Genomic DNA, 18,685 nt, shown 5'->3' with positions numbered 1-18,685 from the left:
GATTTTTCTTTCTTTCTTTTTCTTTCTCCTTCTTTCTTTGTTTTTCTTTCCTTCCTTCCTTCCTGCCCAGCATCACATAGCTAGTAAGTGTTTGAAGCCAGATTTAAACTCAGGTCCTCCTGCCTCCAGGCCAGGTATCTTATCTACTATGCCAGATAGCTGCCCCTATTTATCATTATTATTAAGACAGTGCTTTGTCAACCATAGAGCACTAGAAAGATAGGAGATGTTATTGTTTAAACTTTCATTTGTATCATCTGTACATTTCCATTAAATTTTTACAAATGAGAACACCTTCAAACAGATTCACAGAGGGAGTCCCTGCCCTCAGGGGTTATACCATGTAAGCAGGAACACCCAGTTCAACCAGTTTAACCCAACATGAGCTCTGCCCAAAACTATATGAAAAGAGGCACTAGCTACTTGGCATTGACTCACACTCCTTGGTGGCTCTGCTGGGTTCCCTGCTAAAACCCCATAAGGAGAAGGCGAGAGGGATAACCTTTGGCATCCATGCTGTCAGGAGCTGGACTGAGCAGCTGGCTTTGGGAATAAAGACGGACAGTCTTAGACAGAGGCACGGGCCCTGGGAGGACTAGATCTCCCAGATTGCCAGTTCCCCAGAGAAGCATTCAGCTGCCTTCTTCTTGGTGCTGGGCACAAGGAGAGCTCCTTCTCCCTGGTGTGAATTAACCTCATTACAGAGCTAAGAAGGAAAGGACAAGCAATAGTAAGTACTTGGGTGCTGTGGTTAAATTCCATCTTTAAATTACATCTCTAATAGTTAAAAGCTATATGATCACAGGAAAGGAAAATCACTCTGTGCCTTAGTTTCCCTTTTCTCCTTTGCCAATATTTCCTCCTGAGGATCCACTTTGGTTTCTCCTTGATCCTTTTGGAGGTCCAAGTGCTGAGCACATAAAAAAACTCAGTAAATAAAAATAATAATTATCAATATTGTTAATAATAATGATTCATATTTTTGTAGCACTTTTAAGTCTTACAAAATACTTCTTTCAGAGGAGCTATGTGAAATAGGCACTGCAGATATTTTATCCCATCTCACAAATTAGGAAATTAAATTTCTGGAGTGAAATTAATTACCTTGGATTACAACTTGTGGCAAAACTAGAGTTCTGGAATAGTGAGTTCATTGCCACTGGTCATAGGGTCATTGATTTAGATCTGAAAGGGACATGAATGGTCATTTAATCCAGTTTCTTAAACTTAAACTTGGTTCATGACCCCATTTGGGGTCTTGTAATTGGAGGATTACAAAATTATGATTATCAGTAAATGTTTGATTTATATCTAGGGTGACATAAAAATTTCTTGGGTGAAAATAGGTCACAAGTGGAAAAAGTTTAAGAAGCCCTGATCTAGTCCAACTCCCTCAGTTTAAAGATGAGGAAACTGGGACAGGAATTCAGAAAGAAACTGGATAACTACAATGTAAAGAAAGTTGTAGGAGTCATTTGTACCTGTTTGGAGGGTGGAGAAAGGTGGTAAAATAGATGATTCCTTGTGACCCTTTTAGTGTGAAAATGTTTATCTGAGTCTAAGACTTTAGGATAACTTGTTGCTAGATAGGTGGACCAATCTTTATATGATCAGATAGCCAGGGTACAGCTCTTAGCTACTATTTTTTATAAGCTCTTGAATCAGAGCTGGGGAGAGGGAAATGGATGTTAAACAATACAGGAAATCTGGGGCAGCCTACAAAAAAAAAAAAAAAAGACTACTTTGCAAAATTTTAGTAGGGAACCAGAATTAGAAATTATGAACAACCATAAAATTATGAACACCCTTTGATCCAGCAGTGCCATTACTGGTATCCCAGATTGATCATAAAAGAGAGAAAAGGACCAATATGTACAAAAATGTTTGTAGCAGCTTTTTTTGTGGTAGCAAGGAATTGTAAATTGAGTGAATGCCCACCAATTGAAGAATGGCTGAATAAGTTAAGGTATATATGGATGTAATGGAATATTATTGATCCATAAGAAATGATGATTAGGATGATTTTAGAAAAGCCTGGAAAGACTTACATGAACTGATACTTAGTGAAGTGAGCATACCCAAGAGAACATTGTACACAATAACAACAAAATTATGTAATGTTCAACTATGGTACACTTAGCTTTTCTCAGCAGTACAGCAATCCAAAACAATTCCAATTGGCTTGGGATAGAAAACAATGGATATTGAATGTGGATTGAAGCATAGTATTTTCACCTTTTGTTTGTTTTTTTCTTTCTCGTGGTCTTTCCATTTTGTTCTGATTTTCTTTCACAATATAACTAAATATGTTGAAAATTATTATACATGTAAAACTTAGATTGCTTGCTGTCTTGGGTAGAAGGAAGAAAACGATAAAAAATTTAGAATTAAAGATCTTACAGAAATGAATGTTGAAAACTATCTTTACCTGTAATTAGAAAAATAGAATACTATTAAGTTAAAAAAAAAAAAAAGAAAGAAAAAGAAAAAATTATGTCATTTCCCTTAGATTAAATATAGAATCATAATTTGTTAGAAAATTGAGGTAGACAGAGATGAAATCACCCAACTAGTAACTATATGAGGCCAGATTTGAATTCCAGTCTTTCTGACTCTAAGCCCAGAATTCTATCTACTATTAACACCAAAGTTTGTTTTATTTGAATTTATTTCCAAGGAAGTGGCCTCTTGGAGTTGAAAGTGTCAGGCAATAGATTTGAGGGAACTGAATATAGTTTGAATTTGGACCTACTAGGTAATTTAATAGCAGCTTTGTTCAGAGAGAAATGGAATTCAGGGGGTTTTAATAATTAAATCTGATTCACACATTTTTTCATTCAACAAATATTTCTTCATCTGAAATGGTATCCACATAGTCTTCTGGATTTAAAATTAAAACTAAAAGAATTAAAAGTTCTTGATGCTGAGTGAAATGAGCAGAACCAGGAGATCATTGTGCATGGCAACATAGAGATTATATGATGATCAATTCTGATGGATGTAGCTCTTTTCAACAATTAGATGATTCAGACCAGTTCCAATGATCTACACCCAGAAAGAGGACTGTGGGAACTGAGTGTGAACCACAACATAGCACACTCTCTCTGTTATTGTTTGCTTTCATTTTATTTTCTTTCTTATTTTTCCTTCTTGATCTGATTTTTCTTGTGCAGCAAGATAATTATATAAATATGTATACATATATTGGATTTAACATAGATTTCTACCATGTTTAACATATATTGAACTACTTGCCATTTAGAGGAGGGGGTGAGGGAAGGGGGGGAATTGGAACACAAGGTTTTGCAAGAGTTAATATTAAAGAATTATCCATGCATGTGTTTTGAAAAATAAAAAGCTTTAATAATAAAATTATGGGCAAAGCAAAAAAAAGAATTCAAAGTTCTGAATATAGAGATGATAGTGCATTGTGTACATGGTGAGAACTTTGTAAATGTTTATGGATTCATTGATGTTCCTTCTCTAGGTATTTTCTCAACATCCTAGCCTCTCATCATGTCTGACCCCATCACTCTGAATGTTGGAGGAAAGCTGTATACTACCTCCCTGTCGACCTTGACCAGTTTTCCCAATTCCATGCTGGGAGCCATGTTCAGTGGGAAGATGCCCACCAAGAAAGACAGCCAAGGCAACTGCTTCATTGACCGAGACGGCAAGGTTTTTCGCTACATCCTGAACTTCTTGAGAACTTCTCACCTGGACCTTCCTGAGGATTTCCAAGAGATGGGGCTGCTCCGGAGGGAAGCTGACTTCTACCAAGTGCAGCCTCTGATTGAAGCACTTCAGGAAAAAGAGGTAGAGCTGTCCAAGGCCGAGAAGAACGCCATGCTTAACATTACCCTGAACAAGCGTGTGCAGAACATCCACTTCACCGTCCGGGAAGCACCACAGATCTACAGCTTGTCCTCTTCAGACATGGAGGTCTTCAACGCCAACATCTTCAGCACATCCAGCCTTTTCCTGAAGCTCTTGGGTTCCAAGCTCTTCTACTGCTTCAATGGCAACCTGTCTTCCATCTCCAGCTACTTGCAAGACCCAAACCACCTCACTTTGGATTGGGTGGCCAGCGTGGACGGCTTACCTGAAGAAGAATACACTAAACAGAATTTAAAAAGACTGTGGGTGGTGCCGGCCAACAAGCAGATTAACAGCTTCCAAATGTTTGTGGAGGAGGTATTGAAAATCGCCCTCAGCGATGGCTTTTGTGTGGATTCTTCCCACCCGCACCTCTCTGATTTTATGAATAATAAGATTATTCGATTAATACGGTACAGGTAGAATGGTGCAACTTCCAGCACATATGCAGTCTACACGATAACACAAGGTCAGCAGAGTGTTTCTCTTAAAGCACCAGCTATGAAACACTCACCAGCAGTGTGATACAGAATCATATACTAATATGTATTAATCACTAAGCAGGAGTTGATTTCCCCCCCTATAATGTAGCTATCTCTATGCCCTTTCAGAATATATGTTCTCTAATCATAGGGAGCATTCTTCTCCAGGTTTATTAGGATACCGCTAATATATTATCAGGGATGGAGGGTCTCCCGATACTCTTTAGAGGAGACAGCTGATGGTCTTTATGGCTGGGGAAAAGGAGCATCAGACTCTCCCCATTGGTTGCTTACCCATCTCTACCATTGTCTAGGACCTCAGTTAACTCATCTGTGCTAAGGGAAAATGCCATGTTGGGCGCTGGGAGGGGGAGTGGAGAGGAACTATGAAGGTTGTAAAATCTATTCACTGCTCCAGGATCCTGGGATCCAAGCGAGTTTGTCTCACCAAAGCAAGTGAATTTCTGCAGCCCCATAGTTATTTACACAGAAGACCAAACATTATTGGCTTCATTGGAGTTGGGTTGTATTCATGGAGATTTTTTTTTTCATCAATAATCTCCAGGGAATGGGGCAGCTAGGTGGTGCAGTGGATAGAGCATCAGCCCTGAAGTCAGGAGGACCCAAATTCAAATTTGGCCTCAGACACTTAACACTTCCTAGCTGTGTGACCCTGGGCAAGTCACTTAACCCCAATTGCCTCAGCAAAGAATAACAATAATAATATCCAGGGAAGAAGGAGGAGGTGGGAAGAGAATGCAGAAGTAAGTTCGAGCAGAAAACAAGCCACAAGAATGACTTGAGTTTTGTTCTAAGCTTAGTCACAGTTTAGAACATGGACTTTAGTCATGGACTGTAAGACTATTGATTGAAGGTTCCTGGTTTTTGAGAGAGAAAAGATGTTATGTTATCACAGTGTTGCTACTAGATACCATGATCCATAGTCCCCAACAAAGAGACAAACATTCTTATCTATACGTCTAAATAAGTATAATCCTTTCATAGCAAGAGCCATATGTTCCATCGCTATATAGTCTTTGCTCAAGGCTTTTTCTGAGCTTCTCTTTCAGAATGTCCTTAATCAAGCAAAAGTTGGAACAAAGGGTGGAAATTACAAGAGGCCAGGTGGAAATTTCAGTCTAGGATAAGGAAGACCTTCCTAACAATTGGAGCTTTGTAAAAATGAATGTGTTGTCTTAATAGGGAGGGGATTCTCTTGTCACTGGAAGTTATGATGTAGTTCCTAGAAACAGAATTTCAAAGTTGACAGGGACCCCAGAGGCCATCTAGCCAATATCACTTATGAATAAGAACCTCCACTACACATGCCCACAAAGTGATCAAATAGCCTTTGTTTAAAGATCTCCTATAATGAAAAAATCACTGTTTTTCTAAGCAGCCAACTCTTAGTACAACTCTAATGGTTAGGAAATTTTTTCCTCACCTTGAACCTGAATTAGCTCCATTTTAATTTCCATCCATTGGCCCTAATTCTGGGACCAAGCAGAACAAATCTAATCCTTCTTTCATATGTGCCCCATTAAATACTTGAAGATGGTTAATATGTTCCCCCTGAGTGTTTTCCAGAATAAATGTCCCCAGCCCCAATGCTCATGTGGCACAGTCCAGTCCTCTTGGCTTCCTCTTTGCTATTTGGATGTATTCTAGTTGCCATTGCTCCCTCTAAAAAATGGCACTGAGCAAAATACTCCATCTGGGGTCTCACATACCATAGAGCAGTAGGACTATTGTTTCCCTCACTAGACATTCCATTTCTTTGTGCTAATCGGGCCTTGGAAAAAGGGCCATGTTCTCTCTCTCTTATCTCACTAATACTACTAAGCTGGCAGAACTGGTGATAAGTTTTAGATTGTCAGTGGCCTTCCTCAAATGTGGTACCCAGAACTAAACAAAATACTCTAGATGTCTGACCAGGGCAAAATACGGCGGGACTTAGATCATCTCTTTCCTTCTGGAAACTATGCTTCTGTGAACGCAGCCTGAAATCATTGGATGTACCATTCTCCTACATACTGGAAAGTCAGTCCTGATGTTTCAGTCACACCTGGGACACATTGTTTGGGTCAGGTACAGGTCAAGAAAGCCAGGGGCGAGGGCATCCTCCTGGCTTTGCAGGATCCAACCGGTGATGAGTGGTGCAAGCTGCACCCTATGAGATGTCACTGGGCCAGCTGCCTTAGGACCCCCAATGGTCCTCTCATTTTTGTGAAGGCTCATGCAGCTGAGCTGCAAAAAACTCAAACTTGGATCATTCCTCTCCACGACAACAAAGCACGGGAATCCGAGATGCTTAATTTGTTACTGGCTAGTGCTGGGCAAGCTAATGGCTCCATGGGCCCCTGGAGAAACCTATATAGCTGTATTCTCTGTGGAGCACCGGGGAAAGTATAGCTTTCTTTATACAATAAATTGTATGGCTTTAATGCAGCACAATTCCTGAATCTCTGTGGCATTTGTTCTCATGCTAAAGAGCCTATTTTGTTGATAACTTCTGGGATGGAGCCAGACCCTGACCCTGGTAACCACCAAACATTGCATCTTGGCACTTAGTTCTATGACCCTGGGCAAAGCACTTTACCTTTCAAGCTCTTAAAGCCTCAGTGTTCTTATTTGGAAATTGGGAATAATAATAGCACCTAACTTCCAGTGTGATTATGGGGATAAAATAATATAATATTTATAAAACTTTGCAAACATTAAGGTATCACATAAATTCTGGTGGTTATTATTATCAAAATGAGAGAAATAATATTTGCACTATCTCTCTCCCAGCCTATTTTTTGTATAAAAAGCTTTAAATCTTAAAGGTAATAGAAATATGAGGTTATCAGATACCTGATGTAATAAAAAGAGCACCACTACACCTAGAGTTGAGACTAGATAAGTCTCATAATTCGGATACTATCTGAGTGACCCTAGATAGTCATAGCCTTTCTGAATCTCAGGTTGATAATCTATAAAGGGGGGAATAATATTACCTAATCTGCTTATTTCACAGGATTGGGAGAAGAAAACCTTAATGTGCAATAGATTTGAGTTGTTATTAAGTGACTTGCCCAAAGTCACTCAACTGACTGACTTAGTAACTGGCACATTCACAACTCTATCCCAAATCTAGTACTCTCTACAATGCCTGGGCAAAAGAGTCTGTTCCCAGAGCCATGGATTCTAGCCTGTAACTCTGCTACTAATAGCTCATTTGGCATTGGAAAAGTCAGCTTGTTTCTTGAGGTCTGGCCAATGTTCTTTACACTGCCCTCTTCCCCCATTTAATTCCCTTTATTTCCCCTTCTTCATCCTTCTTCCCTGTGTCCTTTTGTCTTTACCAGACCACTGTCTCCCTCTTTGTTGAGAAGACTGAGGCCATCCCTCATCAATTCCCTCTTCTCCCCTCCTTTTCCTTCCAGAAGAAGAGATAGCCATCCTCATTGCCAAGAATAATCTTGAATTGGAGCTGAAAGGGACCACATAGGTCAAAGTCAACTTTTTCATTTTATAGATGACAAAAAGTCATGTCTGATGAGGTTAAATGACTCACTTGAGATGGAACAGGCAGTAAATGTCAGACTTGGGATCACTCAACTCCCTCCAATCTAAATTCATCCCTCCTTCCACCCCACCATGTGATTTTTGTGTCCTTCATTCCCCTTCCCCCTTCCATAAATATATTTCATCTCTTCCTCTCCATTGGCTTTTAGTTATAAACATTCTCAGGTCTTTACCTTAAAAAAAAAAAAAAAGGAAAAACTAATTTAAAAAATACTTTCCTTTGATTCTGCTACACCCTCCAGCTTTCACATTATCTCTTTTCTCTCCATTCACTGCAAACTTTCAGAAGTTTATATCTTTTTCTATCTAAATACTTCTTCTTTCTCATCACAACTCACTCTTCTACACTTCACCAATCTGACTTCTGTTGCCACTATCCATATAGAAACTGAACACTTAAAAAATCAACAATAAGCTGCTAATTCACAAAACCCAGTGGCCTTTTTTCATAACCAGTCCTCAGCTTTTCAACAGCATTTGACTCTCAGCTACTCCCTTCTTCCTAAATATTCTTTTTGCCACTGATATCAGTGATATTGCTCTCTCCTGGTACTTTTTTTACATGTCAATTAGTTTAAAACAAAACAAACCCTTTTTAAAAGCAGTCAACCACAGGCCAGGCACTGTGCACAGAAGAAGATGGGAAAGGAGGATACATTCTAGGGTGAGGAGACCAGAAGGAAAATAGGCAATTAGAGGGCAAGGAGAGTCCCCACATGCTGAGGGAAGAAGTCCAGGATGAGAAGGCATGGTTTTGAAGTCCAGAAAGTGAGGGAGAGGGCTAAAAGGAGAAAGAAGGCAAAGGCAGCCTGGAACCTGAGGAATGATCTAAAAGGATATTGAGAAGGAATGATCAGATGACTAGAAGGGGAATGTCAAGACATTTGACATACTTAGATCGGAGGAAATATCCAAAAAGAGTATGTGATCAATGGTGTCAAATGCTGGACAAATGTCAAGAAGGATGAAGACTGAGAAAAGTCCATTAGATTTGGCCATTAAAACATTATTTATTGATAGCCTTAGAGAGAGGAGTTTCAATTGAATAAGAAACAAAGGCACTAAGTATAGAGTTTTATTAAGTTTAGCCATGAAGATGATTACAATGATAAGATATAGATGGATAGATGAAAAAAAATTAGCTAGAAAGGATGGTTAGAGCAGGCAAAGTTGGTTTTGATTTGTTTGGAGGTTTTTTGCAGAGGGGTGTGTTGTTTTTTGCTTTTAAGGATGAGTATATTTGTAGGCAACAAGAAATGAAGTGGCACATGGGAAGGAAATTAAACATAAGAGTGTGGAGGTGATCTTCTGGAAAAGATGGAAGGAAATGGGGTCAAGGTTATATATGTAGAGGAGTTAACTTTGGTAAAGAAAAAGGTCACTTCTTCATGGAAGAACAGAGTGAAGAAAATAGTGGGACAAGGTGTCAAAATGATATGAAAGAAGGAAAAAGAGAAGGGAGAGCTGATGGTTTTTTCTTAGTTTTTCTGGAAGCTTGAGGCAAAGTCCTAGCGTAGAGAATGAGAGGAGGTCATGTTTGGAAAGACTTTAGAAGAGGTGGAAAGATTTAGAACAGCAGTTGTAGAGAATATTATAGCAAATTAATTAAAGAGGAGCAGAATATTTGCTTTTTTCACCAATAGCCCAGTTGAAATTATGCAACATATTGTGGTAGACCCAGTCAACACACTTTTATGATTTTCTTTAGCTCATATAAATAATAGCAAAGGAAGTGAATGGTGAGAATAATCCAGGAGTGAGTTTTGGCTGGATATGATTGATAATAGGACAAGGGGGCAAGAGATTAATGAGAAAATAGAGTAGAGTTGAGTTGATTTACCAAAGTGTTAAGATAAGGAAAGAAGGTATGGCCAGTGCAGGAGTGGTGGCTTGGGAAAGAAGTAAAAGATGGAGATCATGGTGAGGATGAAGAATAGGGTTGAAGGTTGTAAGACATAAGGAAAGATGGAATGTTAAAAGGGTATAAGAAGATAAAGGAATTTTGTGAACAAGGAAACATATAGGTACAGTCAAGATCAAGGATATTGCCATCTGTGTAGCTGAGGTGAGTAGAAGAGTAGATCGTGGGAATTGAGTAGGTTGAGGAACTGGAAAGGGAGAATGTATAAGGGAATATATATATGTTGAAGTACCCCAATGTGAGGGAAGGAAATGGGGAGGCAAGAAAGACTCAGAGCCAGGCATTAAGTTCACTGGAAGAAGGATGAAGACCATCTAGATTGAATAATAATTTTGTATAGAATGAACTTCAAAAAATGAGAAGTTGCTTAGTAGTGAAGGTGGTAGACAGGAAGTCTAAAAGTGGGAAGATAGGGAAGATTATTCCAACTTCCCTACCATGACCAGTAGGTGAGGGATAGAAAAAAAAGTGTAGGTGTATTGGAAAGGATAGTGAAAGAAGTAGTATTAGCAAAAGGTTTCAGGGAAGACTAGATGATGGAAGTATTTTTTTTAAGTTTATGTTGAAAAGAAAGTTGTTCATTATGTAGGGAAGCATTTTAAAGGATATATTGGAGTGGAACATTGATGGGAGAAAGTAGAGCTGAAGCCAATAGACACAAGGGAATGGCAGTTTAGGGATAGGGATGGGTATTTGTTTTTCTGCTTCAGAATCTCTAGAATAATTTGAGTATAAAAGGATTCGGATATGCTAATTATTAGGGCAGTTAGGTGGCTCAATAGATAAAATGCTAAACCAGGAGCCTAGAAGGAATCTAGAAGACCCAAATTCAAATTCATTCTCAGACACTTAACTAGTTATGGGACCCTGAGTATGTCACTTATCCCTCTTTGACTCAGATTACTTATCTGTAAAATGATCTGGAGAAGGAAATGACAAACCACTGTGGTTTCTTTACCCAGAAAAATCTCAAATGATGTCACAAAGAAAAGGAAGGAAGGAAGGAAGGAAGGAAGGAAGGAAGGAAGGAAGGAAGGAAGGAAGGAAGGAAGGAAATCTAATATGGCTTCTTATGATGGCATTTCTTCAAATATCCTATTTTCCCCTGCCCAAGCCCCAGGCATTGTCTTCTCTACTCTAATTTACCCAAATACCTTAATTTGATCTTCATCTAGCACACACTTGAAGCCCTTCATTCTTAGAATTCATGCTGAGTCTATTTCTTCAGAGAATCAGTTCTAAACCATTTACCATCACACATACACTCCTCCCCATACATACATACAGCAGCCTCCATGCCAATCAGAATCCCATTCCTTCTTTCCTCTTCTTTTTCTCAAAATGTTTAAAAAATAAAACAAAACCCTTATTGTTATTCTTTCCAAACACACTTAAAGTCATTTTGAGCTTTAACATTTTTTTGACCAATACAGGACCATTCCACATTTTGTTATTCATAGCCCATAATTTGCCTTTGCTTATACATTCTGTACTATTTTTTAAATTCTAATTTGATGGGTAAGTTCCTTATTTATCCACATTACTCCCTTCAAAAACTCCTTTGTTTCCCTCTCTCCCAACCTCAGCCCCTGGACACCGAGGTCCCTTCCCAACTGTCCTGACATGATTTTTGAGATCCTTCAAATTTAAAACATCTGTACTGTCTCTTTGGTCTCTGATCAGCTGATGGAAATTAAGAATCCCTGAACTTTGCCATATAAGACTTTTATTTGCCCTATCGCTGAACTTTTATTTAGGTGTTATTAATTAGAATGTGAGCTCCTTGTGCTTTTTTCACTCATTTATTTATTTACTCCTTTGTTCATTCTCTTCATCAAATTATTTCTTTTTGTGATGAAATTCTGGGGAACTTCCCATTCCCAGGGATTTCACTCCTCTATAATAATAATATCCAATATTTATGTAGTACCTACTATGTGATGAAGACTATGTTAAATACTTTATAAATAGTACTTCATTTAATCCTCACAATTACCCATGGTGGAAAAGGCTATCTTCAGATAATTTTATAGATGAGGAAACTGAGACAAATAGAAATTTAAATATCCTTCCCACAGTCAATGGGCTAGTAAGAATCTGAAGTTAGATTTGAACTCAGATATTCTTGATTCCAGGACTAATATTGTCTCCACTGTCATTTAACTATCCCTCTATCAAATTTTAGGTCATCTTTTTTTAGACTTATCTTTTTTGTAATCAAACAATTGAAATTTTCTTTCCTAAAATCAAGGGTGCATGTCATATATTAGAAGTTTTCTCCTCTCTATTTTAGATCAAATGCCCCCTTTTCCCAAGGTTCCTGTATTTTCTACCTCAGTTACCAGTTTTTCTTTGTGGAAGAGAATCAGTTCTACAAGCAGGGGTCCTCAAACTATGACCCGCGGCCAGCTGCAGCAGATGAGGACGTTTATCCCCCTTACCCAGGTCTATGAAGTTTCTTTAAAGACCCACAAAACAAAGTTTTTGTTTTTACTATAGTCCGGCCCTCCAACAGTCTGAGGACAGTGAACTGGCCCCCTATTTAAAAAGTTTGAGGACCCCTGTACAATAGAATTTTCCCTTGTTGGTTCCTTTCACCCTATGAAGATGACATTATTATCAAGGCAAATCAAGATTATTGCTATACTGCTTTTTGTCTGGTTAATTAAGTTCTGGCATTATTATTAAGTAATTCTTCTGTAACTAGATTGTGATTTGTTTCCCATACTTCTATGTCTTCTCTCTATTCAAGTGGTTATTAGAATATTCCAATAAGGATATTTATCATTATTTATTTTCATCACTTGGTATTTTGGTTCCTGCATTTCTTCAGCTAAATATATTTTCTTGACTTATAATGTCCCTATTTCCCCTTTAGGCTACTTGATCTTCTTTTTAATAAGCTATATATATATAAAGATATATATGTATATTACATATATACATATGTGTGTGTGTAGATTAACTTCCCTGAATTTAAAAAAAAAAAGATTACTTTCTAACTTGAAAGTTTTTTGAGTGATGTTTTTACAGATGGCATTAGTTCACTTCGAAAAGTTTGAAAAGTTGAAAATTAGTAGCACTTTGAAAAAGTGCTATTCTAAGAAAGTGATTGTTGGAAATATTTTTAGAACTGGATTTTTTTTGTGCTAGATGAACTTGTCATGTAGAATTAAAAATAAATTCCTGCAAACAATAATAATAACAAATAAGGTAGATATGTCCAGGTAGCTAGGTAGTGCAATGGATAGAGTGCCAACTCTGGAGTCAGAATCCTGAGTTCAAATCCATCTTCTGACACTTACAACTTGACTCTGGGCAAGTCAATTAACTCCATTTGCTTCACTTTCATCACCTGTAAAATGAGCTGGAGAAGGAATTGGTAAACCACTTCAGTATCTTTGTCAATAAAATACCAAATGACTTGGCTCTTTTCAACAATGAGGTGATTCAAGTCAATTTGTAGGATTAACCTATGTGTGGAGAGAATTTTGCATTCAACAGATACAGACTTAAAAAGAGGAAATACAGAAGTTTATTATTGCTCAGAACCTTGATTTCAACAAAATATAAGAAAAGAGAAAACTTTTAGTATAAAAGTATTGTGCAATTAACAAACACAGAAACCACCTAGACAATATAAGAAACAAACAGACAATCATACCACATACATCATCACCACTACAAGAAAGCGCCAACATCTGAATTCCTTGGCTGGGAGAATCCAGGGTCACAGCTATTCAGAGTCGCATGTAGGAGGCTGTTAGGCAAGTAGTACAAAGCTTCTCAAATCCCTTTCCACCAAGGGGTTTTTATAGGCTGAGAACAAAGAAAGCACTACGCTAAATATTCTCATTTGATATGTGACCCTTGAAATGGAACAACCTCATCAGGTACAGTATGCTCCCCGCCAAGAGATCCACCAAAGAGAATATTTGTTCATTCCTTTAGAAGGATTGTGTTTATCTGGGAATCGGCCAAGTTTCCTGGGTTCACATAGGCAGTTTTCATCTGAGCCACAGACATTTGATGAATCTCTTTGAGTTGGCACCTTAATAAGGATATTCATTAATTAAGGCACCAGGAGGGTGATCAACCCTTCTAATGCTTCCTGAGAGTCTATCAGATAACTGGGAACATGTTCCAAAGTTCTCAGCAAACAAATTTACATAAGGTATGCCTGAGACTCACTGGGATTTCTCACTAGAATTCTTTACACAAATCCAACAGATTTGTAATGGAAAGTGTCATATACAGCCAGAGAGGAGGAGGAAGAGGAGGAAAAGAAGGAGGAGGAGAAGGAGAAAGAGGAGAAGGAGGAGGAAGAAGAAGAGGAGGAGGGGGAGGAGGAGGAGAAGAAGAAGAAGAAGAAGAAGAAGAAGAAGAAGAAGAAGAAGAAGAAGAAGAAGAAGAAGAAGAAGAAGAAGAAGAAGAAGAAGAAGAAGAAGAAGGAAAAAGATAGAAAAAAGAGAGAGAAAAAACTATGAGACTGAACATGGATCCAATTATATTATTTTCATTTTTTGGTTGTTTTTGTTTGCTTGCTTCTTTTTTTCCTTTTGATCTGATTTTTTTTGTCCAACATGATGAATATAAAAATATGTTTAGAAAAAAAAGAGAAAACCCCAATGGTTTCACAAGTGAAATGATGGAACAACAACAAAGAAATCATTTCTACTGAGCCTTTTCTTAAATTTTGTCTTCTCATAACTTATAGGTGCCTCCATTGCTATTCTTCTTACACTGTAGCTACTGTCTACATTCTACAAGGTCTTCATTGTTTCTTCTTTTAGTTTCTATATTCAGTCATTAGCAAGGTCTTATCCTTAGAAGACTCCACAGTTGTGTACCTTCCTAATCTCTCACATCCATTCCCTTCTCTCCATTAAAACTTCCAATATCCAACCTCAGTCCCTCATCATCTCCTGCCTTCACTATTGAAATAGTCTCCTAGATGGTCTTCCCTTCCATTCCACCAATGTCTTTCCTTCCCTTCTTTCAGCATCTTTCTTTTCTAGTTCATTGTTTATGGCGCTACCAAGATTATCTTTCTAAACCACAAGTCTGAATATGTTATTCTCCCACTCAAAAATCTTGAGTGACACACTCGTCTATAACATAAAATGCAAAGTCCCTAAACTAGCATTTCTATACTCTTTATGTAATCATTAAGGCCTTCTCTAGCCTATGACTAAGCTAACTTTCCTGATTACTGCAGACATGCTACATTTGGCCAAATAGGATCCCAGCCATTTCTTTATCTCAATTCATCATCTTCCAGCTCCACCTCCTCTTTTCCACCTGCATTTGCACAATTTTTATGTCTGGAAATATTCCCTCTTTATTTATGCCTTGTCAGGGTGCTACTTTTCCAGATAGACAGGATTTCTCTCTCCATGTTTCTCCTCAAATTTTTTCCTGTTTGGATTCTGCCTTTGCTTACTACACCCAACTTTGCATCAAATTTATTTGTCTTCTTGTCATCCTTCCTCCTCCAATAGTTACATCACTTTTTGTCTTTGTATTCCTTGTCCCCAGCATAGTGCCTGGCATATAGTAGACTCCAATAAGTGTCTGCTGATTTAGAAAATATTTCTTTTACAATGCACTGCCTCTCATTCCTCCTCCTAAATCATAAGTCGTTAGAAACACAAAAGTGTAAAATGTTCAAACTGGACAAAAAATAAGTAATATATGTAACCCAATCTCAAAAAAAAAATCAAAGAAAAAAATACTGGGACCAGATGGATTTTACAAGCAAAATTCTTGGAAATAACTAATTTTAATATTACAGAAACTTCTTGAAAAAAATGGGAAAATATGAGTTCCTACAAATTTTTTCTTTGATACAAATATTATATTGATACCTACACCACAGAGTCAAAACAAAAAAAATTATAGAATAATATCTGTAATAAATTTTAATGGAAAAAATGTTGAAATATCAACAAACTACAACAATATACTACTATGACCAGGTTTGACTTATATCAGAAATGCAGGGTTGGTTCATTGTTAGCCAAATTATTAGCAAAATGAACAATATTAATCAGAACAATAAAAAATAAAATTGTATCAATAGATGCAAAAAAAGCTTTTGGACAAGATACAAAATCTATTCCTATTTATTTTTTCCCAGTTTCTATTCACAAAGAAAAAACTCTAGTCCATGTTTTAGTTTAAAAAAAAAATCCTGACATTACAGAACTAAATTGAAATATATTACTATTCCACTCTTACATTTCAGTAACAAAAATAGGGGGAAAATTCATAAGTCCCCTCCCCCCCAAAACCCAAAACAACATAGGCAGAAACGTATAAAACTAAATATGGATCTCAGTGTTAATGGCTAAACAGAGAAAGGAATTAAAACACTATAATTTTTAAAATCTTCAGTAGATGATAAAGTTGTGTAGAAAATGAAAATTTACAAACTATTTAAAACCTGGAATAGATAACTGTTCAGAAACTACACAGAAGGATCATGAGTAGTGAACAGCAGGAGTTTGTGAGTGAGTGTGCATTGTTCCAGCTGCTCCCCATGCCACCCAGCTCTGAGGAAAGCCTGACATTGATTAGATACTGGGCCAGGTTAATGCTGGCAACAAATCCAATGACAGTAACCCGCCTATGAATGGATCCTTCTACTGGATTAGCAGTTTTCATCTAAGCCGCAGACATTTGATAAATCTCTTTGAGTTTGGCACCTTAATGACCAACGATGCAGCCAATTAAGTCATTTAAAATGATGAGTTCATGAGCAGTAATCTGAGCAGATGCCTGTAAACCGGCAGGTTTTGGTATTGGTCAGCATCGTGGGAAAGGGAACCTGTGCATTGTCAACTGGTGTCACTTAGTCAACTTTAGAGGCAGTCCCTCCAGGTCCGGTTTGAGGCACATGGACTGAATGCTGTGGGGGAAGTTCCCAAGTCTCTGTCTGGGCTGTATCTGTCCTGACTACCTGAAAATGTAACTGGAGAGCTGAACTGTTTGGGCCAGTGTGGGATGATTACATCCTTTGGGGAAGACTCCAGCGACTATGCTGAATGAAATAAATGAAGATTCCTCAGAAGGCTATAGGGTAGAGTAGATTAGACCCTAGACCCAAGATTCAGGAAGCCACGTGGTCCCCAGAAAGTAAAAAGTATTGTTGTCCATTGGTCAATGGCTACTTCCTTGTTCAGTCCATCCAATGAATTTAAAAATCAACAGGAAGAGTGGTAGACCCATGTCTTTTCTGGGAAATAATCCAGTTTCCATTTTTGTACTGTGCCACACTGCTGGATTACCCAGTTGGTATATTGGCCCTCTTCTTGCAAGAACCCAATAAAAACTTTCTGTTTGTACCTGGAGATGCCTCCAAGAAGCCAATTTGGGTAAGGAGGGGTCTAGTATCCCATCCCACACAATGCAAATATGTCTGACACGATGATGGACTGCAGGGTGTCAGCAATAGTGATGGCTCACTCAGTTGAGTTTGGCAGCACAACCCCTGCCACCTGGACCTGAGCCCCTGACTCTCTTATTTCCTTGATCTTGTATCTTCCTTTTCCAATGAGAGAACCATATTGGCTAGCATCATTACAAGTTTTGAAGGGACTGAAGTCTACTGGCAACTATACTATTGGTCATAGAGCTGCTGACCTCCTCTTGCAGTTTGTCAGTAATCATAGCAAAGTCTTTAAAGAAAGCATTAGTGGGTCCAACAAGATTAATTATTCTCTCAAAACAATTCCCTTCTGAGATGTTGATTCATGCACCACTCCCATCATGCACCATTCTCTTCACACATTTTCTCGACCAATTCTTTCTTTCCAATAATGCTTCCAACTTATTTTCCATACAAAAGTAGCTGAATGGTAAGAGTAACATTAAATTCACCTTCACTCACACAGAGTGTCCAAATCAAGCAGTGTTCTGAGGATTTCAAGTCTTTGGGCACTGGTGAGAGTAGAAGCCCAAAACTTCCTGCAAGAAATTGATAAGATCATAAATGGTGTATTGGACAGAGAGAAACTGTAGAATTGATCTCTGAGGAGAAGGCTCAATTTAGCTCCATGGTCCCACCCTCTGGGAAGGTCACCCAGTCAGAAATCCAAATTATGCCAAATCCCTGAGACCCACACACTATAGGGGTCTTAAGCAGTTTCACCTTTCTGTGTTTTGTCAGAAATTCCCAATCATGTTCCTGAGGTTAAATTCTCCCTATAAATTTACTTTTGGCCCATTCCATGGGCACTATCCTCCTTTGGGTCACTCTATTAGGGCACTCTGCCTCATGATGTCTTTCCCCTTCCCCCTTTCCCCTTCTCCATATCACATAGACTCTCCTAACCTCAATATTCCACTAAAGAACTTGCCTTTTCCATCATTAATTATTAAAACCCATTTTTGTGCTCTCTTGCTCTATTTCATATTTGCCATTTCTGGTGTCTATCATATCACTTCATTTTGCCTGTAACCTATTTCCTTAAATAAATCTACTTTTTGCCAAAGAGAATGGTCATTGTGAATTATTCGCTCAAAGTTGAACTCCAACTTTGATGTCTACTATAATCTAGTGTCTACAGCAGCCACATCAAAGTGAATGAAAGGAATAAAAAGGAAAAAGGGCAGCAGGAGGGAAAGTGAAGGGCAGGAGGACAGGAGCAGGAAGGCAAGGAAGCACCCATAGATGGGAAGGAAGAGGAGGAGGAGGAGGGAGATGGAAGAGAAAGGAGGGCAGAGTGACTGGGACAAGTGGAGTACTGTGGGAGAAAATGCGAGATATGGCTGGGTTGCTGATCTGGATCCTATTCTTGCTTTAAAAAGAATCCTAGAAAACATAAGTCACTGG

The 18,685-nt window shown here is 38.2% G+C and overlaps 1 protein-coding gene and 2 pseudogenes across 2 annotated transcripts in view; 1 reads left to right on the top strand and 2 right to left on the bottom strand.

Moving 5' to 3' along the window:
• Positions 1 to 6,812, top strand: part of KCTD21 (potassium channel tetramerization domain containing 21) — a 36,684-nt gene extending 29,872 nt beyond the window's left edge. The window contains exons 1-2 of one of the 2 annotated variants that reach the window (XM_051987209.1): positions 463 to 730; positions 3,488 to 6,812. In XM_051987209.1, coding sequence (XP_051843169.1) covers positions 3,517 to 4,299 — 783 coding nt within the window. In that variant the 5' untranslated portion in view covers positions 463 to 730; positions 3,488 to 3,516 and the 3' untranslated portion in view covers positions 4,300 to 6,812. Of the gene's footprint in view, positions 1 to 462; positions 731 to 3,487 lie in introns of those variants that run through there. The other variant, XM_051987208.1, reaches the window with a different exon arrangement.
• Positions 6,813 to 16,311: 9,499 nt separating this feature from the next.
• LOC127557370 (poly(rC)-binding protein 2-like) lies at positions 16,312 to 17,079 on the bottom strand (annotated as a pseudogene).
• Positions 16,655 to 18,333, bottom strand: LOC127558068 (poly(rC)-binding protein 2-like; annotated as a pseudogene).
• Between the last annotated feature and the right edge of the window lie 352 nt (positions 18,334 to 18,685).

The sequence above is a fragment of the Antechinus flavipes genome, chromosome 3 (assembly GCF_016432865.1).
Source record: "Antechinus flavipes isolate AdamAnt ecotype Samford, QLD, Australia chromosome 3, AdamAnt_v2, whole genome shotgun sequence".
Lineage (NCBI taxonomy): Eukaryota > Metazoa > Chordata > Mammalia > Dasyuromorphia > Dasyuridae > Antechinus > Antechinus flavipes.
Note: the sequence above shows the minus strand (reverse complement) of the source record. Positions and strands in the feature narration are given on the sequence as shown.